Source organism: Oncorhynchus keta, chromosome 9 (genome assembly GCF_023373465.1).
Source record: "Oncorhynchus keta strain PuntledgeMale-10-30-2019 chromosome 9, Oket_V2, whole genome shotgun sequence".
Lineage (NCBI taxonomy): Eukaryota > Metazoa > Chordata > Actinopteri > Salmoniformes > Salmonidae > Oncorhynchus > Oncorhynchus keta.
Genome location: NC_068429.1, coordinates 17,494,986 through 17,516,612, shown reverse-complemented (window position 1 = coordinate 17,516,612; position 21,627 = coordinate 17,494,986). Strand labels below are relative to the sequence as shown.

The following is a 21,627-nucleotide window of genomic DNA, read 5'->3' as shown; positions in this document are numbered from 1 at the left end:
AACACAGAGAGAGAGGGAGAAAGAACACAGAGAGAGGGAGAAAGAACACAGAGAGAGAGGAGAAAGAACACAGAGAGAGGGAGAAAGAACACAGAGAGAGAGAGAGGGAGAAAGAACACAGAGAGAGAGGGAGAAAGAACACAGAGAGAGAGGGAGAAAGAACAGAGAGAGAAGGAGAAAGAACACAGAGAGAGGGAGAAAGAACACAGAGAGAGGGGGAGAAAGAACACAGAGAGAGGAGAAAGAACACAGAGAGAGGGAGAAAGAACACAGAGAGAGAGGGAGAAAGAACACAGAGAGGGAGAAAGAACACAGAGAGAGAGGGAGAAAGAACAGAGAGAGAAGGAGAAAGAACACAGAGAGAGGGAGAAAGAACACAGAGAGAGGGAGAAAGAACACAGAGAGAGAGGGAGAAAGAACACAGAGAGAGGGAGAAAGAACACAGAGAGAGGGAGAAAGAACAGAGAGAGAGAAGGGAGAAAGAACACAGAGAGAGGGAGAAAGAACACAGAGAGAGGGAGAAAGAACACAGAGAGAGAGGGAGAAAGAACACAGAGAGAGAGGGAGAAAGAACACAGAGAGAGAGGGAGAAAGAACACAGAGAGAGGGAGAAAGAACACAGAGAGAGGAGAAAGAACACAGAGAGAGAGGGAGAAAGAACACAGAGAGAGAGAGGGAGAAAGAACACAGAGAGGGAGAAAGAACACAGAGAGAGAGGGAGAAAGAACACAGAGAGAGAGGAGAAAGAACACAGAGAGAGGGAGAAAGAACACAGAGAGAGGGAGAAAGAACACAGAGAGAGGGAGAAAGAACACAGAGAGAGGGAGAAAGAACACAGAGAGAGAGGGAGAAAGAACACAGAGAGGAGAGAAAGAACACAGAGAGGGAGAAAGAACACAGAGAGAGGGAGAAAGAACACAGAGAGAGAGGGAGAAAGAACACAGAGAGAGGGAGAAAGAACACAGAGAGAGGGAGAAAGAACACAGAGAGAGAGGGAGAAAGAACACAGAGAGAGAGGGAGAAAGAACACAGAGAGAGAGGGAGAAAGAACACAGAGAGAGAGGGAGAAAGAACACAGAGAGAGAGGGAGAAAGAACACAGAGAGAGAGAGGGAGAAAGAACACAGAGAGAGAGGGAGAAAGAACACAGAGAGAGGGAGAAAGAACAGAGAGAGAGAAGGAGAAAGAAACAGAGAGAGAGGGAGAAAGAACACAGAGAGAGGGAGAAAGAACACAGAGAGAGAGGGAGAAAGAACACAGAGAGAGAGGGAGAAAGAACACAGAGAGAGAGGAGAAAGAACACAGAGAGAGAGGGAGAAAGAACACAGAGAGAGAGGGAGAAAGAACACAGAGAGAGGGAGAAAGAACACAGAGAGAGAGGGAGAAAGAACACAGAGAGAGAGGGAGAAAGAACACAGAGAGAGAGGGAGAAAGAACACAGAGAGAGAGGGAGAAAGAACACAGAGAGAAGGAGAAAGAACACAGAGAGAGGGAGAAAGAACACAGAGAGAGAGAGGGAGAAAGAACACAGAGAGGGAGAAAGAACACAGAGAGAGAGGGAGAAAGAACAGTGAGAGAGAAGGAGAAAGAACACAGAGAGAGGGAGAAAGAACACAGAGAGAGGGAGAAAGAACACAGAGAGAGAGGGAGAAAGAACACAGAGAGAGAGGGAGAAAGAACGCACAGAGAGAGGGAGAAAGAACAGAGAGAGAGAAGGAGAAAGAACACAGAGAGAAGGAGAAAGAACACAGAGAGAGGGAGAAAGAACACAGAGAGAGAGGGAGAAAGAACACAGAGAGAGAGGGAGAAAGAACACAGAGAGAGAGAAAGGAGAAAGAACACAGAGAGAGGAAGAAAGAACACAGAGAGAGGAGAAAGAACGCACAGAGAGAGGGAGAAAGAACACAGAGAGAGAGGAGAAAGAACACAGAGAGAGAGGGAGAAAGAACACAGAGAGAGAGGGAGAAAGAACACAGAGAGAGGGAGAAAGAACACAGAGAGAGGGAGAAAGAACACAGAGAGAGAGGGAGAAAGAACACAGAGAGAGAGGGAGAAAGAACACAGAGAGAGAGGGAGAAAGAACACAGAGAGAAGGAGAAAGAACACAGAGAGAGGGAGAAAGAACACAGAGAGAGAGAGGGAGAAAGAACACAGAGAGGGAGAAAGAACACAGAGAGGGAGAAAGAACACAGAAAGAGAGACAAATATGAAGGAAGCAAGTGAAAGAGAGAAACAGATGGACATACACATAGACAGTCACATAGACAGACAGAACAGAAGAAATGGTCATGCCAATGTAGCTTGTTTGAATTTGAATGAACCTTTTGCAAGAAATTCCATTTCAGATGACATATAGCACCAATCACACATGCTAGTCTTGTATTTTCATACATTCTAATTCATGCACCATAATAGTGACAGACAGAACTCACTAAATTGTGACAGAGCATCTCTTTAAATGAGCTGCTACCAGTGTTCGGATTCCATAGAGATTTAGTTAAAGGACCAATGCAATAAAAAATAAATACAGATTTTCATGTGTTTTATATTATATTGAAACTATCACTGGAAAAGTATGATTTTTTTTATCAGTGCTATTTCCTGATAGTTGCTGGTTGGTTTGCATATGTGGGAGAGTCGGCATTCCATTGTGACATCACCATGCAGTAAATTGGTTAATAGACCAATAACAAAGTGAGTTCCAAACCTCTCGGCCAATAACAGCTAGATCTCAGTTTCCCCCTCCCTACTCAGACTTTTCCAGACAGTCTTAGCAAAAATCTTGCTTGATAAATAGTTTTTGGCTAAAAAGTCTATTACATTAAGGTACCCAGAAAAAATATGATATTGAAATAAAAACAGCTAAATTTGGCCTTTAACATGCTGTGTCAGAACACAGGTGGTTTGTGGGTGGATACAGACTACAGGTTACCTACAGCGGGAGACTATTACAGAAACATGGAAAACAGAACAACATTTAGAAAAAATGTATTAAATGTCCAATCTGGAATATTTGCATATTTATAACATGTTGATTTCATGGTCTGTCAGGCCACAGCTGTGTTTATTCATTTGAAGCTGGTTACATTTCTCAATCGCTATCCTTCGTTTTATATCTCAGGGCTACTTTTGGGCTGAAACACAAACCCCAGATTAGCTTCAATGAGGATGTTTTGTTGTGTTGTTTCTCTTCCAGGGAAGGATGCGCGTCTCTATGTGTTCAGACTGAGCATGCTCAAGAGAGGCTTGGAGGAGAGGCAGCTGGTTCGCACCAAGTGTGACAGTGGAGAGAACAAACTGGAGAAGACCAAAGGTTCACACACACACACACACACACACACACACACACACACACACACACACACACACACACACACACACACACACACACACACACACACACACACACACATCTGAGAATTTTTCAAACATCTGAAACAACTTGTTCCTGCCATCTAGAGGCATAATCATTATGTCTAATTCTACGTGAAAAGAAGAAACACGATATCGAAGCATAATCTCTTTATCTGTTAAATTGTCATTTTAATTAATGATGCACATTGATTCTTTAAGAACATGTATGCCTTAGTACAACTGCCACAAACTGCTCTATATAGGATCATACAGGACCTTCATACAGTATTCACATGTCAGCTAAGCTAGTTGGACAAACTGCTCTATATAGGATCATACAGGACCTTCAGACAGTATTCACATGTCAGCTAAGCTAGTTGGACAAACTGCTCTATATAGGAACATACAGGACCTTCAGACAGTATTCACATGTCAGCTAAGCTAGTTGGACAAACTGCTCTATATAGGATCATACAGGACCTTCAGACAGTATTCACATGTCAGCTAAGCTAGTTGGACAAACTGCTCTATATAGGATCATACAGGACCTTCAGACAGTATTCACATGTCAGCTAAGCTAGTTGGACAAACTGCTCTATATAGGATCATACAGGACCTTCAGACAGTATTCACATGTCAGCTACGCAAGTTGGACAAACTGCTCTATATAGGATCATACAGGACCTTCAGACAGTATTCACATGTCAGCTACGCAAGTTGGACAAACTGCTCTATATAGGATCATACAGGACCTTCAGACAGTATTCACATGTCAGCTAAGCTAGTTGGACAAACTGCTCTATATAGGATCATACAGGACCTTCAGACAGTATTCACATGTCAGCTAAGCTAGTTGGACAAACTGCTCTATATAGGAACATACAGGACCTTCAGACAGTATTCACATGTCAGCTAAGCTAGTTGGACAAACTGCTCTATATAGGATCATACAGGACCTTCAGACAGTATTCACATGTCAGCTAAGCTAGTTGGACAAACTGCTCTATATAGGATCATACAGGACCTTCAGACAGTATTCACATGTCAGCTACGCAAGTTGGACAAACTGCTCTATATAGGATCATACAGGACCTTCAGACAGTATTCACATGTCAGCTACGCAAGTTGGACAAACTGCTCTATATAGGATCATACAGGACCTTCAGACAGTATTCACATGTCAGCTAAGCTAGTTGGACAAACTGCTCTATATAGGAACATACAGGACCTTCAGACAGTATTCACATGTCAGCTAAGCTAGTTGGACAAACTGCTCTATATAGGATCATACAGGACCTTCAGACAGTATTCACATGTCAGCTAAGCTAGTTGGACAAACTGCTCTATATAGGATCATACAGGACCTTCAGACAGTATTCACATGTCAGCTAAGCTAGTTGGACAAACTGCTCTATATAGGAACATACAGGACCTTCAGACAGTATTCACATGTCAGCTAAGCTAGTTGGACAAACTGCTCTATATAGGATCATACAGGACCTTCAGACAGTATTCACATGTCAGCTAAGCTAGTTGGACAAACTGCTCTATATAGGAACATACAGGACCTTCAGACAGTATTCACTCTCCTTGACTTTTTCCACATTTTGTTTTACAACCTTAATTTAAAATGGATTCAATTGTGATTTTGTGTCACTGCCCGACACACAATACCCCATAATGTAAAAGTGGTATTGTGTTTTTAGAAACTGAAAATCTGCAATGCCTTGAGTCAATAAGTATTTTATCCTTTGTTATGACAAGCCTAAATAAGTTCAGGAGTAAAGATTTGTTTAACAAGTCATAATAAGTTGCATCGACTAACTCTGTGTTCACCCCTATAGTGTCACTTGAAACCCTCTCTGTAGCAGAGGGGAGTAGCAGAGGGAGGGATGGCAGAGGGAAGGATGGCAGAGGGAGGGATAGCAGAGGGAGGGGTAGCAGAGGGAGGGATAGCAGAGGGAGAGATGGCAGAGGAGAGATGGCAGATGGAGGAGGGATGGCAGAGGGAGGGATAGCAGAGGGAGAGATGGCAGAGGGAGAGATGGCAGAGGGAGGGATGGCAGAGGGAGGGATGGCAGAGGGAGGGATAGCAGGGATAACAAGTCATAATAAGTTGCATCGACTAACTCTGTGTTCACCCCATAGTGTCACTTGAAACCCTCTCTGTAGCAGAGGGAGTAGCAGAGGGAGAGATGGCAGAGGAGAGATGGCAGAGGGATAGCAGAGGGAGGGATAGCAGAGGAGGGATAGCAGAGGAGAGATGGCAGAGGGAGAGATGGCAGAGGGAGGGATGGCAGAGGGAGGGATGGCAGAGGGAGGGATGGCAGAGGGAGGGATGGCAGAGGGAGGGATGGCAGAGGGAGGGATAGCAGAGGGAGGGATGGCAGAGGGAGGGATGGCAGAGGGAGGGATGGCAGAGGGAGGGATGGCAGAGGGAGGGATGGCAGAGGGAGGGATGGCAGAGGGAGAGATGGCAGAGGGAGAGATGGCAGAGGGAGGGATGGCAGAGGGAGGGATGGCAGAGGGAGGGATAGCAGGGATAACAAGTCATAATAAGTTGGACTAACTCTGTGTTCACCCCTATAGTGTCATGAAACCCTCTCTGTAGCAGAGGGGAGTAGCAGAGGAGGGATGGCAGAGGGAGAGATGGCAGAGGAGGGATGGCAGAGGGAGGGATGGCAGAGGAGGGATAGCAGAGGGAGGATGGCAGAGGGAGGGATAGCAGAGGGAGAGATGGCAGAGGGAGGATAGCAGAGGAGGGATAGCAGAGGGAGAGATGGCAGAGGGCAGATGGCAGAGGGAGGGATGGCAGAGGGAGGGATAGCAGAGGAGAGATAGCAGAGGGAGGGATGGGAAGGATGGCAGAGGGAGGGATAGCAGAGGGAGGGATAGCAGAGGGAGAGGCAGAGGGAGGGATGGCAGGGAGGGGAGGGAGGGATAGCAGAGGGAGGGATAGCAGAGGGGGATGGCAGGAGGACGGATGGCAGAGGGAGGGATAGCAGAGGGAGGGATAGCAGAGGGAGGGATAGCAGAGGAGAGATGGCAGAGGAGAGGATGGCAGAGGGAGGGATGGCAGAGGGAGGGATGGCAGAGGGAGGGGATAGCAGGGATAACAAGTCATAATAAGTTGCATCGACTAACTCTGTGTTCACCCCTATAGTGTCAGGAAACCCTCTCTGTAGCAGTAGCAGAGGGAGAGATGGCAGAGGGAGAGATGGCAGAGGGAGGGATGGCAGAGGAGGGATAGCAGAGGGAGGGATAGCAGAGGGAGGATGGCAGAGGGAGGGATGGCAGAGGGAAGGATGGCAGAGGGAGGGATAGCAGAGGGAGGGATAGCAGAGGGAGGGATGGCAGAGGGAGGGATAGCAGGGATAACAAGTCATAATAAGTTGCATCGACTAACTCTGTGTTCACCCCTATAGTGTCACTTGAAACCCTCTCTGTAGCAGAGGGAGTAGCAGAGAGAGAGATGGCAGAGGGAGAGATGGCAGAGGGAGGGATGGCAGAGGGAGGGATAGCAGAGGGAGGGATAGCAGAGGAGAGATGGCAGAGGGAGGGATGGCAGAGGAAGGATGGCAGAGGGAGGGATAGCAGAGGGAGGGATAGCAGAGGGAGGGATGGCAGAGGGAGGGATAGCAGGGATAACAAGTCATAATAAGTTGCATCGACTAACTCTGTGTTCACCCCTATAGTGTCAGAAACCCTCTCTGTAGGAGGGATAGCAGAGGGAGAGATGGCAGAGGAGAGATGGCAGAGGAGGGATGGCAGAGGGAGGGATAGCAGAGGGAGGGATAGCAGAGGAGAGATGGCAGAGGAGGGATGGCAGAGGGAAGGATGGCAGAGGGAGGATAGCAGAGGAGGGATAGCAGAGGGAGGGATGGCAGAGGGAGGGATAGCAGAGGGAGGGATGGCAGAGGGAGGATGGCAGAGGAGGGATAGCAGGGATAACAAGTCATAATAAGTTGCATCGACTAACTCTGTGTTCACCCCTATAGTGTCACTTGAAACCCTCTCTGTAGCAGAGGGAGTAGCAGAGGAGAGATGGCAGAGGAGAGATGGCAGAGGGAGGGATGGCAGAGGGAGGGATAGCAGAGGGAGGGATAGCAGAGGGAGGGATGGCAGAGGGAGGGATGGCAGAGGGAAGGATGGCAGAGGGAGGGATAGCAGAGGGAGGGATAGCAGAGGGAGGGATAGCAGAGGGAGGGATAGCAGAGGGGGATAGCAGAGGGACGGATGGCAGGGAGGGAGGGAGGATGGCGGAGGAAGGAGGGAGAGGAGGATAGCAGAGGAAGGATAGCAGAGGGGAGTAGCAGAGGGAGGGATGGCAGAGGGAAGGATGGCAGAGGGAGGGATGGCAGAGGGAGGGATAGCAGAGGGAGAGATGGCAGAGGGAGGGATAGCAGAGGGAAGGATAGCAGAGGGAGGGATAGCAGAGGGAAGGATGGCAGAGGGAGGGATAGCAGAGGGAAGGATGGAGGGAGGGGTAGCAGAGGGAAGGATGGCAGAGGGAAGGATAGCAGAGGGAAGGATAGCAGAGGGAGGGGTAGCAGAGGGAGGGGTAGCAGAGGGAAGGATGGCAGAGGGAAGGATAGCAGAGGGAAGGATAGCAGAGGGAGGGGTAGCAGAGGGAAGGATGGCAGAGGGAGGGATAGCAGAGGGAAGGATAGCAGAGGGAGGGGTAGCAGAGGGAGGGATAGCAGAGGGAAGGATATCAGAGGGAAGGATAGCAGAGGGAGGGATAGCAGAGGGAGGGATAGCAGAGGGAGGGATGGCAGAGGGAGGGATAGCAGAGGGAAGGATGGCAGAGGGAGGGATGGCAGAGGGAGGGATAGCAGAGGGAGGGATGGCAGAGGGAGGGATAGCAGAGGGAGGGATGGCAGAGGGAGGGATGGCAGAGGGAGGGATAGAATAGGGAAGGATGGCAGAGGGAGGGAAGGGTAGGAGAGGGAGGGATGGCAGAGGGAGGGATAGCAGAGGGAAGGATGGCAGAGGGAAGGATAGCAGAGGGAAGGATAGCAGAGGGAGGGATAGCAGAGGGAAGGATGGCAGAGGGAGGGATAGCAGAGGGAAGGATGGCTTAGGGAGGGGTAGCAGAGGGAAGGATGGCAGAGGGAAGGATAGCAGAGGGAAGGATAGCAGAGGATAGCAGAGGGAGGGTAGCAGAGGGAAGGATGGCAGAGGGAAGGATAGCAGAGGGAAGGATAGCAGTGGGAGGGGTAGCAGAGGGAAGGATGGCAGAGGGAGGGATAGCAGAGGGAAGGATAGCAGAGGGAGGGGTAGCAGAGGGAGGGATAGCAGAGGGAAGGATATCAGAGGGAAGGATAGCAGAGGGAGGGATAACAGAGGGAAGGATAGCAGAGGGAGGGATAGCAGAGAGAAGGATAGCAGAGGGAGGGATGGCAGAGGGAGGGATAGCAGAGGGAGGGATAGCAGAGGGAGGGAGGGCAGAGGGAAGGATGGCAGAGGGAGGGATAGCAGAGGGGAGTAGCAGAGGGAGGGATAGCAGAGGGAGGGATGGCAGAGGGAAGGATGGCAGAGGGAGGGATGGCAGAGGGAAGGTAGGAGAGGGAGGGATGGCAGAGGGAAGGTAGGAGAGGGAAGGATGGCAGAGGGAGGGATAGCAGAGGGAAGGATAGCAGAGTGAAGGATGGCAGAGGGAAGGTAGGAGAGGGAGGGATGGTAGAGGGAGGCATAGCAGAAGGAGGGATATCAGAGGGAGGGGTAGCAGAGGGAGGGGTAGCAGAGGGAGGGATGGCAGAGGGAAGGGTGGCAGATGGAAGGATGGCAGAGGGAGGGATGGCAGAGGAAGGGATGGCAGAGGGAAGGATAGCAGAGGGAGGGGTAGCAGAGGGAGGGGTAGCAGAGGGAGGGATGGCAGAGGGAAGGATATCAGAGGGAAGGATAGCAGAGGGAGGGATAGCAGAGGAAAGGATAGCAGAGGGAGGGATAACAGGGGAAGGATAGCAGAGGGAGGGATAGCAGAGGGAAGGATAGCAGAGGGAGGGATATCAGAGGGAAGGATAGCAGAGGGAGGGATAGCAGAGGGAGGGATAGCAGAGGGAAGGATGGCAGAGGGAGGGATAGCAGAGGGAAGGATGGCAGAGGGAAGGATAGCAGAGGGAAGGATGGCAGAGGGAGGGATAGCAGAGGGAAGGATGGCAGAGGGAAGGATAGCAGAGGGAGGGGTAGCAGAGGGAAGGATAGCAGAGGGAGGGATAGCAGAGGGAAGGATAGCAGAGGGAGGGATAGCAGAGGGAAGGATAGCAGAGGGAGGGATAGCAGAGGGAAGGATAGCAGAAGGAGGGATATCAGAGGGAAGGATAGCAGAGGGAGGGGTATCAGAGGGAGGGATAGCAGAGGGAAGAATAGTAGAGGGAAGGATAGCAGAGGGAAGGATAGCAGAGGGAGGGATAGCAGAGGGAGGGATAGCAGAGGGAGGGATAGCAGAGGAAAGGATAGCAGAGGGAAGGATAGCAGAGGGAAGGATAGCAGAGGGAGGGATAGCAGGTGGAGGGATAGCTGAGGAAAGGATAGCAGAGGGAGGGATAGCAGAGGGAAGGATAGCAGAGGGAGGGATAGCAGAGGGAAGGATGGCAGAGGGAAGGATAGCAGAGGGAGGGATAGCATAGGGAAGGATAGCAGAGGGAAGGATGGCAGAGGGAAGGATGGCAGAGGGAAGGATAGCAGCAGCACTCAAAGAGTAATGTGCTCAGAGTAATGTGCTCAGAGTAATAGTAATAATAGTAATCATTTGCTCAGAGTTATATAAATAATAGTAATAACAGTAATAATAATAGTAATAGTAATAACAGTAATGGTAATAATAATAATAGTAATAATAGTAATAGTAGTAATAATTCCATTGCTCTATTGCATACTGTAGCTAACCACTCAAACATATTCTTCCCCTCTCTTTTTCTCTCTCACACACCTTTATCCTCATCTGCCTTTTCTCTTCCACTCTCTCCACCTCCCTCTTCCTCTCTCTCCACCTCCCCCTTCCTCTCTCTCCACCTCCCTCTTCCTCTCTCTCTCTCCACCTCCCCCTTCCTCTCTCTCCACCTCCCCCTTCCACTCTCTCCACTTCCCCCTTCCTTTCCTCTCTCTCCACCTCCCCCTTCCTTTCCTCTCTCTCCACCTCCCCCTTCCTTTCCTCTCTCTCCACCTCCCCCTTCCACTCTCTCCACTTCCCCCTTCCTCTCTCTCCACCTCCCCCTTCCTCTCTCTCCACCTCCCCTTCCTCTCTCTCCACCTCCCCCTTCCACTCTCTCCACTTCCCCCTTCCTCTCTCTCCCCCCCCCCTTCCTCTCTCTCCACTTCCCCCTTCCTCTCTCTCCACCTCCCCTTCCTCTCTCTCCACGTCCCCCTTCCTCACTCTCCACCTCCCCCTTCCTTTCCTCTCTCTCCACCTCCCCCTTCCACTCTCTCCACTTCCCCTTCCTCTCTCTCCACCTCCCCCTTCCACTCTCTCCACCTCCCCCTTCCTCTCTCTCCACCTCCCCCTTCCTCTCTCTCCACCTCCCCCTTCCTCTCTCTCCACCTCCCCCTTCCACTCTCTCCACTTCCCCCTTCCTCTCTCTCCACCTCCCCCTTCCACTCTCTCCACTTCCCCCTTCCTCTCTCTCCACCTCCCCCTTCCTCTCTCTCCACCTCCCCCTTCCTCTCTCTCCACCTCCCCCTTCCTCTCTCTCCACCTCCCCCTTCCACTCTCTCCACTTCCCCCTTCCTCTCTCTCCACCTCCCCCTTCCTCTCTCTCCACCTCCCCCTTCCTCTCTCTCCACCTCCCCCTTCCTCTCTCTCCACCTCCCCCTTCCACTCTCTCCACTTCCCCCCTTCCTCTCTCTCCACCTCCCCCTTCCACTCTCTCCACTTCCCCCTTCCTCTCTCTCCACCTCCCCTTCCTCTCTCTCCACCTCCCCCTTCCTCTCTCTCCACCTCCCCCTTCCACTCTCTCCACTTCCCCCTTCCTCTCTCTCCACCTCCCCCTTCCACTCTCTCCACTTCCCCCTTCCTCTCTCTCCACCTCCCCTTCCACTCTCTCCACTTCCCCCTTCCTTTCCTCTCTCTCCAACTCCCCCTTCCTTTCCTCTCTCTCCACCTCCCCCTTCCTTTCCCTCTCTCTCCACCTCCCCTTCCTCTCTCTCCACCTCCCCTTCCACTCTCTCCACTTCCCCCTTCCTCTCTCTCCACCTCCCCTTCCACTCTCTCGACCTCCCCCTTCCTCTCTCTCCACCTCCCCTTCCCTCTCTCTCCACCTCCCCCTTCCTCTCTCTCCACCTCCCCTTCCACTCTCTCCACTTCCCCTTCCTCTCTCTCCACCTCCCCCTTCCACTCTCTCCACTTCCCCCTTCCTCTCTCTCCACCTCTCCCTTCCTCTCTCTCCACCTCCCCCTTCCTCTCTCTCCACCTCCCCCTTCCACTCTCTCCACTTCCCCCTTCCTCTCTCTCCACCTCCCCCTTCCACTCTCTCCACTTCCCCCTTCCTCTCTCTCCACCTCCCCCTTCCCCTCTCTCCACCTCCCCCTTCCTCTCTCTCCACTTCCCCCTTCCTCTCTCTCCACTTACCCCTTCCTCTCTCTCCACTTACCCCTTCCTCTCTCTCCACTTCCCCCTTCCTCTCTCTCCACTTACCCCTTCCTCTCTCTCCACCTCCCCCTTCCCCTCTCTCCACCTCCCCCTTCCTCTCTCTCCACTTCCCCCTTCCTCTCTGTCCCAGGGTGTCACCTATACTCCATCAACACCCACCATGGGTCAGAGTTGAGGATCGTGGTGGCCATCAGGAATAAGCTCCTCCTCATCACCAGGAAACAGCCCCGCCTCGACGGCCTCGGCCCCTTCGCTGCTGCAACCCACTCGCCCGTGGACCAGTTCCAGTACATACGGGTGAGAGAAACTGGACACACAAGTGTAGTTTAATCGCACACAGAAACACACACAACACTTACACATTCTTTGGGGGAATTATTGAATGAGTTCAACAAGTCAATAATCAGTATACCTTCCAAGTAAAATACAATCTCATTTTATTTGTCACATGCGCCAAACACAACTGGTGTAAACTTTACCGTGAAATGCTTACTTACGAACCTTTCCCAACGAAAAGAAAATTGTAACACAAGAAGGATTTAAATAAAATACACAACAATGGAGCAATATACAGGGAGTACCAGGTCAATGTGGAGCTATATACAGGGAGTAACCAGTACCAGATCAATGTGGAGCTATATACAGGGAGTAACCAGTACCAGATCAATGTGGAGCTATATACAGGGAGTACCAGTACCAGATCAATGTGGAGCTATATACAGGGAGTAACCAGTACCAGATCAATGTGGAGCTATATACAGGGAGTACCAGTACCAGATCAATGTGGAGCTATATACAGGGAGTACCAGATCAATGTGGAGCTATATACAGGGAGTACCAGTACCAGATCAATGTGGAGCTATATACAGGGAGTACCAGGTCAATGCGGAGCTATACACAGGAAGTACCAGTACCAGATCAATGTGGAGCTATATACAGGGAGTACCAGTACCAGATCAATGTGGAGCTATATACAGGGAGTACCAGGTCAATGTGGAGCTATATACAGGGGTCTACCAGTACCAGATCAATGTGGAGCTATATACAGGAGTACCAGTACCAGATCAATGTGGAGCTATATACAGGGATTAACCAGTACCAGATCAATGTGGAGCTATATACAGGAGTAACCAGTACCAGATCAATGTGGAGCTATATACAGGAGTAACCAGTACCAGATCAATGTGGAGCTATATACAGGGAGTAACCAGTACCAGATCAATGTGGAGCTATATACAGGGAGTACCAGTACCAGATCAATGTGGAGCTATATACAGGGAGTACCAGTACCAGATCAATGTGGAGCTATATACAGGGAGTACCAGGTCAATGCGGAGCTATACACAGGAAGTACCAGTACCAGATCAATGTGGAGCTATATACAGGGAGTACCAGTACCAGATCAATGTGGAGCTATATACAGGGAGTAACCAGTACCAGATCAATGTGGAGCTATATACAGGGAGTACCAGGTCAATGTGGAGCTATATACAGGGAGTACCAGTACCAGATCAATGTGGAACTATATACAGGGAGTACCAGTACCAGATCAATGTGAAGCTATATACAGGGAGTACCAGGTCAATGCGGAGCTATACACAGGAAGTACCAGTACCAGATCAATGTGGAGCTATATACAGGGAGTACCAGTACCAGATCAATGTGGAGCTATATACAGGGAGTACCAGGTCAATGCGGAGCTATACACAGGAAGTACCAGTACCAGATCAATGTGGAGCTATATACAGGGAGTACCAGTACCAGATCAATGTGGAGCTATATACAGGGAGTAACCAGTACCAGATCAATGTGGAGCTATATACAGGGAGTAACCAGTACCAGATCAATGTAGAGCTATATACAGGGAGTACCAGTACCAGATCAATGTGGAGCTATATACAGGGAGTACCAGTACCAGATCAATGTGGAGCTATATACAGGGAGTAACCAGTACCAGATCAATGTGGAGCTATATACAAGGAGTAACAGTACCAGATCAATGTGGAGCTATATACAGGGAGTACCAGTACCAGATCAATGTGGAGCTATATACAAGGAGTAACAGTACCAGATCAATGTGGAGTTATATACAGGGAGTACCAGGTCAATGTGGAGCTATATACAGGGAGTACCAGTACCAGATCAATGTGGAGCTATATACAAGGAGTAACAGTACCAGATCAATGTGGAGCTATATACAGGGAGTACCAGTACCAGATCAATGTGGAGCTATATACAAGGAGTAACAGTACCAGATCAATGTGGAGTTATATACAGGGAGTACCAGGTCAATGTGGAGCTATATACAGGGAGTACCAGTACCAGATCAATGTGGAGCTATATACAGGGAGTAACCAGTACCAGATCATTGTGGAGCTATATACAGGGAGTACCAGTCCCAGATCAATGTGGAGCTATATACAGGGAGTACCAGTACCAGATCAATGTGGAGCTATATACAGGGAGTAACCAGTACCAGATCAATGTGGAGCTATATACAGGGAGTACCAGTACCAGATCAATGTGGAGCTATATACAGGGAGTACCAGTACCAGATCAATGTGGAGCTATATACAGGGAGTACCAGTACCAGATCAATGTGGAGCTATTTACAGGGAGTACCAGGTCAATGTGGAGCTATATACAGGGAGTACCAGATCAATGTGGAGCTATATACAGGGAGTACCAGTACCAGATCAATGTGGAGCTATTTACAGGGAGTACCAGTACCAGATCAATGTGGAGCTATATACAGGGAGTACCAGTACCAGATCAATGTGGAGCTATATACAGGGAGTACCAGTACCAGATCAATGTGGAGCTATATACAGGGAGTACCAGTACCAGATCAATGTGGAGCTATATACAGGGAGTACCAGGTCAATGTGGAGCTATATACAGGGAGTACCAGTACCAGATCAATGTGGAGCTATATACAGGGAGTACCAGTACCATATCAATGTGGAGCTATATACAGGGAGTAACCAGTACCAGATCAATGTGGAGCTATATACAGGGAGTACCAGTACCAGATCAATGTGGAGCTATATACAGGGAGTAACCAGTACCAGATCAATGTGGAGCTATATACAGGGAGTAACCAGTACCAGATCAATGTGGAGCTATATACAGGGAGTAACCAGTACCAGATCAATGTGGAGCTTTATACAGGGAGTAACCAGTACCAGATCAATGTGGAGCTATATACAGGGAGTACCAGTACCAGATCAATGTAACCAGTACCAGATCAATGTGGAGCTATATACAGGGAGTACCAGTACCAGATCAATGTGGAGCTATATACAGGGAGTACCAGGTCAATGCGGAGCTATACACAGGGAGTACCAGTACCAGATCAATGTGGAGCTATATACAGGGAGTACCAGTACCAGATCAATGTAGAGCTATTTACAGGGAGTAACCAGTACCAGATCAATGTGGAGCTATATACAGGGAGTACCAGATCAATGTGGAGCTATATACAGGGAGTACCAGTACCAGATCAATATGGAGCTATATACAGGGAGTACCAGTACCAGATCAATGTGGAGCTATATACAGGGAGTACCAGGTCAATGTGGAGCTATATACAGGGAGTACCAGTACCAGATCAATGTGGAGCTATATACAGGGAGTAACCAGTACCAGATCAACGTGGAGCTATATACAGGGAGTACCAGTACCAGATCAATGTGGAGCTATATACAGGGAGTACCAGTACCATATCAATGTGGAGCTATATACAAGGAGTACCAGATCAATGTGGAGCTATATACAGGAGTACCAGTACCAGATCAATGTGGAGCTATATACAGGGAGTACCAGGTCAATGTGGAGCTATATACAGGGAGTACCAGGTCAATGTGGAGCTATATACAGGGAGTACCAGTACCAGATCAATGTGGAGCTATATACAGGGAGTAACCAGTACCAGATCAATGTGGAGCTATATACAGGGAGTAACCAGTACCAGATCAATGTGGAGCTATATACAGGGAGTAACCAGTACCAGATCAATGTGGAGCTATATACAGGGAGTAACCAGTACCAGATCAATGTGGAGCTATATACAGGGAGTAACCAGTACCAGATCAATGTGGAGCTATATACAGTACCAGATCAAGTAACCAGTACCAGATCAATGTGGAGCTATATACAGGAGTACCAGTACCAGATCAATGTGGAGCTATATACAGGGAGTACCAGGTCAATGCAGTACCAGTACCAGTACCAGATCAATGTGGAGCTATATACAGGGAGTACCAGTACCAGATCAATGTGGAGCTATTTACAGGGAGTAACCAGTACCAGATCAATGTGGAGCTATATACAGGAGTACCAGATCAATGTGGAGCTATATATACCAGTACCAGATCAATGTAACCAGTACCAGATCAATGTGGAGCTATATACAGGGAGTACCAGTACCAGATCAATGTGGAGCTATATACAGTACCAGTACCAGATCAATGTAACCAGTACCAGATCAATGTGGAGCTATATACAGGGAGTACCAGTACCAGATCAATGTGGAGCTATATACAGGGAGTACCAGTACCAGATCAATGTGGAGCTATATACAGGGAGTACCAGTACCAGATCAATGTGGAGCTATATACAGGAGTACCAGGATCAATGCGGAGCTATACACAGGGAGTACCAGTACCAGATCAATGTGGAGCTATATACAGGGAGTACCAGTACCAGATCAATGTGGAGCTATTTACAGGGAGTAACCAGTACCAGATCAATGTGGAGCTATATACAGGAGTTCCAGATCAATGTGGAGCTATATACAGGGAGTACCAGTACCAGATAAATGTGGAGCTATATACAGGGAGTACCAGTACCAGATCAATGTGGAGCTATATACAGGGAGTACCACGTCAATGTGGAGCTATATACAGGGAGTACCAGTACCAGATCAATGTGGAGCTATATACAGGGAGTAACCAGTACCAGATCAACGTGGAGCTATATACAGGGAGTACCAGTACCAGATCAATGTGGAGCTATATACAGGAGTACCAGTACCATATCAATGTGGAGCTATATACAACCAGTACCAGATCAATGTGGAGCTATATACAGGGAGTACCAGTACCAGATCAATGTGGAGCTATATACAGGGAGTACCAGTACCAGATCAATGTGGAGCTATATACAGGGAGTACCAGGTCAATGTGGAGCTATATACAGGGAGTACCAGTACCAGATCAATGTGGAGCTATATACAGGGAGTAACCAGTACCAGATCAATGTGGAGCTATATACAGGGAGTACCAGTACCAGATCAATGTGGAGCTATATACAGGGAGTAACAGTACCATATCAATGTGGAGCTATATACAGGGAGTACCAGAACCAGATCAATGTGGAGCTATATACAGGGAGTAACCAGTACCAGATCAATGTGGAGCTATATACAGGGAGTACCAGTACCAGATCAATGTGGAGCTATACACAGGAGTAACCAGTACCAGATCAATATGGAGCTATATACAGGGTCTACCAGTACCAGATCAATGTGGAGCTATATACAGGGAGTACCAGTACCAGATCAATGTGGAGCTATATACAGGGAGTACCAGTACCAGATCAATGTGGAGCTATATACAGGAGTAACCAGTACCAGATCAATGTGGAGCTATACACAGGAGTAACCAGTACCAGATCAATATGGAGCTATATACCGGGTCTACCAGTACCAGATCAATGTGGAGCTATATACAGGGAGTACCAGTACCAGATCAATGTGGAGCTATATACAGGGAGTACCAGTACCAGATCAATGTGGAGCTATATACAGGGAGTACCAGTACCAGATCAATGTGGAGCTATATACAGGGAGTACCAGTACCATATCAATGTGGAGCTATATACAGGGAGTACCAGTCCCAGATCAATGTGGAGCTATATACAGGGAGTACCAGTACCAGATCAATGTGGAGCTATATACTTGGAGTAACAGTACCATATCAATGTGGAGCTATATACAGGGAGTACCAGAACCAGATCAATGTGGAGCTATATACAGGGAGTAACCAGTACCAGATCAATGTGGAGCTATATACAGGGAGTAACCAGTACCAGATCAATGTGGAGCTATATACAGGGAGTACCAGAACCAGATCAATGTGGAGCTATATACAGGGAGTACCAGTACCAGATCAATGTGGAGCTATATACAGGGAGTAACCAGTACCAGATCAATGTGGAGCTATATACAGGGAGTACCAGTACCAGATCAATGTGGAGCTATATACAGGGAGTACCAGTACCAGATCAATGTGGAGCTATATACAGGGAGTAACCAGTACCAGATCAACGTGGAGCTATATACAGGGAGTACCAGTACCAGATCAATGTGGAGCTATATACAGGGAGTACCAGTACCATATCAATGTGGAGCTATATACAGGGAGTACCAGTACCAGATCAATGTGGAGCTATATACAGGGAGTACCAGGTCAATGTGGAGCTATATACAGGGAGTACCAGGTCAATGTGGAGCTATATACAGGGAGTACCAGTACCAGATCAATGTGGAGCTATATACAGGGAGTAACCAGTACCAGATCAATGTGGAGCTATATACAGGGAGTACCAGTACCAGATCAATGTGGAGCTATATACAGGGAGTAACAGTACCATATCAATGTGGAGCTATATACAGGGAGTACCAGAACCAGATCAATGTGGAGCTATATACAGGGAGTAACAGTACCAGATCAATGTGGAGCTATATACAGGGAGTAACCAGTACCAGATCAATGTGGAGCTATACACAGGGAGTAACCAGTACAAGATCAATATGGAGCTATATACCGGGTCTACCAGTACCAGATCAATGTGGAGCTATATACAGGGAGTACCAGTACCAGATCAATGTGGAGCTATATACAGGGAGTACCAGTACCAGATAAATTTGGAGCTATACACAGGGAGTAACCAGTACCAGATCAATATGGAGCTATATACCGGGTCTACCAGTACCAGATCAATGTGGAGCTATATACAGGGAGTACCAGTACCAGATCAATGTGGAGCTATATACAGGGAGTACCAGTACCAGATCAATGTGGAGCTATATACAGCGAGTAACCAGTACCAGATCAATGTGGAGCTATATACAGGGAGTACCAGTACCAGATCAATGTGGAGCTATATACAGGGAGTAACAGTACCATATCAATGTGGAGCTATATACAGGGAGTACCAGTACCAGATCAATGTGGAGCTATATACAGGGAGTAACCAGTACCAGATCAATGTGGAGCTATATACAGGGAGTAACAGTACCAGATCAATGTGGAGCTATATACAGGGAGTAACAGTACCATATCAATGTGGAGCTATATACAGGGAGTAACAGTACCATATCAATGTGGAGCTATATACAGGGAGTACCAGTCCCAGATCAATGTGGAGCTATATACAGGGAGTACCAGTACCAGATCAATGTGGAGCTATATACTTGGAGTAACCAGTACCAGTACCAGATCAATGTGGAGCTATATACAGGGAGTACCAGGTCAATGCGGAACTATACACAGGGAGTACCAGTACCAGATCAATGTGGAGCTATATACAGGGAGTACCAGTACCAGATCAATGTAACCAGTACCAGATCAATGTGGAGCTATATACAGGGAGTACCAGTACCAGATCAATGTGGAGCTATATACAGGGAGTACCAGTACCAGATCAATGTGGAGCTATATACAGGGAGTACCAGTACCAGATCAATGTGGAGCTATATACAGGGAGTACCAGGTCAATGCGGAGCTATACACAGGGATTACCAGTACCAGATCAATGTGGAGCTATATACAGGGAGTACCAGTACCAGATCAATGTGGAGCTATTTACAGGGAGTAACCAGTACCAGATCAATGTGGAGCTATATACAGGGAGTACCAGATCAATGTGGAGCTATATACAGGGAGTACCAGTACCAGATCAATGTGGAGCTATATACAGGGAGTACCAGTACCAGATCAATGTGGAGCTATATACAGGGAGTACCAGGTCAATGTGGAGCTATATACAGGGAGTACCAGTACCAGATCAATGTGGAGCTATATACAGGGAGTAACCAGTACCAGATCAACGTGGAGCTATATACAGGGAGTACCAGTACCAGATCAATGTGGAGCTATATACAGGGAGTACCAGTACCATATCAATGTGGAGCTATATACAAGGAGTACCAGATCAATGTGGAGCTATATACAGGGAGTACCAGTACCAGATCAATGTGGAGCTATATACAGGGAGTACCAGGTCAATGTGGAGCTATATACAGGGAGTACCAGGTCAATGTGGAGCTATATACAGGGAGTACCAGTACCAGATCAATGTGGAGCTATATACAGGGAGTAACCAGTACCAGATCAATGTGGAGCTATATACAGGGAGTACCAGTACCAGATCAATGTGGAGCTATATACAGGGAGTAACAGTACCATATCAATGTGGAGCTATATACAGGGAGTACCAGAACCAGATCAATGTGGAGCTATATACAGGGAGTAACCAGTACCAGATCAATGTGGAGCTATATACAGGGAGTACCAGTACCAGATCAATGTGGAGCTATACACAGGGAGTAACCAGTACCAGATCAATATGGAGCTATATACCGGGTCTACCAGTACCAGATCAATGTGGAGCTATATACAGGGAGTACCAGTACCAGATCAATGTGGAGCTATATACAGGGAGTACCAGTACCAGATCAATTTGGAGCTATATACAGGGAGTAACCAGTACCAGATCAATGTGGAGCTATACACAGGGAGTAACCAGTACCAGATCAATATGGAGCTATATACCGGGTCTACCAGTACCAGATCAATGTGGAGCTATATACAGGGAGTACCAGTACCAGATCAATGTGGAGCTATATACAGGGAGTACCAGTACCAGATCAATGTGGAGCTATATACAGGGAGTACCAGTACCAGATCAATGTGGAGCTATATACAGGGAGTAACAGTACCATATCAATGTGGAGCTATATACAGGGAGTACCAGTCCCAGATCAATGTGGAGCTATATACAGGGAGTACCAGTACCAGATCAATGTGGAGCTATATACTTGGAGTAACAGTACCATATCAATGTGGAGCTATATACAGGGAGTACCAGAACCAGATCAATGTGGAGCTATATACAGGGAGTAACCAGTACCAGATCAATGTGGAGCTATATACAGGGAGTAACCAGTACCAGATCAATGTGGAGCTATATACAGGGAGTACCAGTACCAGATCAATGTGGAGCTATATACAGGGAGTACCAGTACCAGATCAATGTGGAGCTATATACAGGGAGTAACCAGTACCAGATCAATGTGGAGCTATACACAGGGAGTAACCAGTACCAGATCAATATGGAGCTATATACCGGGTCTACCAGTACCAGATCAATGTGGAGCTATATACAGGGAGTACCAGTACCAGATCAATGTGGAGCTATATACAGGGAGTACCAGTACCAGATCAATGTGGAGCTATATACAGGGAGTAACCAGTACCAGATCAATGTGGAGCTATATACAGGGAGTACCAGTACCAGATCAATGTGGAGCTATATACAGGGAGTAACAGTACCATATCAATGTGGAGCTATATACAGGAGTACCAGTACCAGATCAATGTGGAGCTATATACCGGGTCT

At 48.1% G+C, this 21,627-nt stretch overlaps 1 protein-coding gene and 1 long non-coding RNA gene across 9 annotated transcripts in view; one reads left to right on the top strand and one right to left on the bottom strand.

The window, feature by feature from the left end:
- The window catches only part of garnl3 (GTPase activating Rap/RanGAP domain like 3), a 243,644-nt gene that overhangs the window by 176,595 nt on the left and 45,422 nt on the right, over positions 1-21,627 (top strand). The window contains exons 20-21 of the mRNA XM_052525397.1: positions 3,196-3,312; positions 12,074-12,240. Coding sequence (XP_052381357.1) covers positions 3,196-3,312; positions 12,074-12,240 — 284 coding nt within the window. The remainder of the gene's footprint in view (positions 1-3,195; positions 3,313-12,073; positions 12,241-21,627) is intronic.
- On the bottom strand, positions 3,322-5,007 carry LOC127931764 (uncharacterized). 8 transcript variants are annotated; one of them, XR_008142846.1, is made up of 4 exons: positions 4,514-5,007; positions 4,106-4,377; positions 3,766-3,969; positions 3,322-3,697 (listed from the first exon to the last, which is right to left on the bottom strand). It is a non-coding gene; the product is annotated as an uncharacterized LOC127931764 (long non-coding RNA). The 8 variants fall into 8 exon arrangements; XR_008142852.1 differs by lacking the exon at positions 3,322-3,697 and having other exon boundaries at positions 3,707-3,969; positions 4,106-4,173; positions 4,242-4,377; XR_008142849.1 differs by lacking the exon at positions 3,322-3,697 and having other exon boundaries at positions 3,707-3,969; positions 4,514-4,717; positions 4,786-5,007.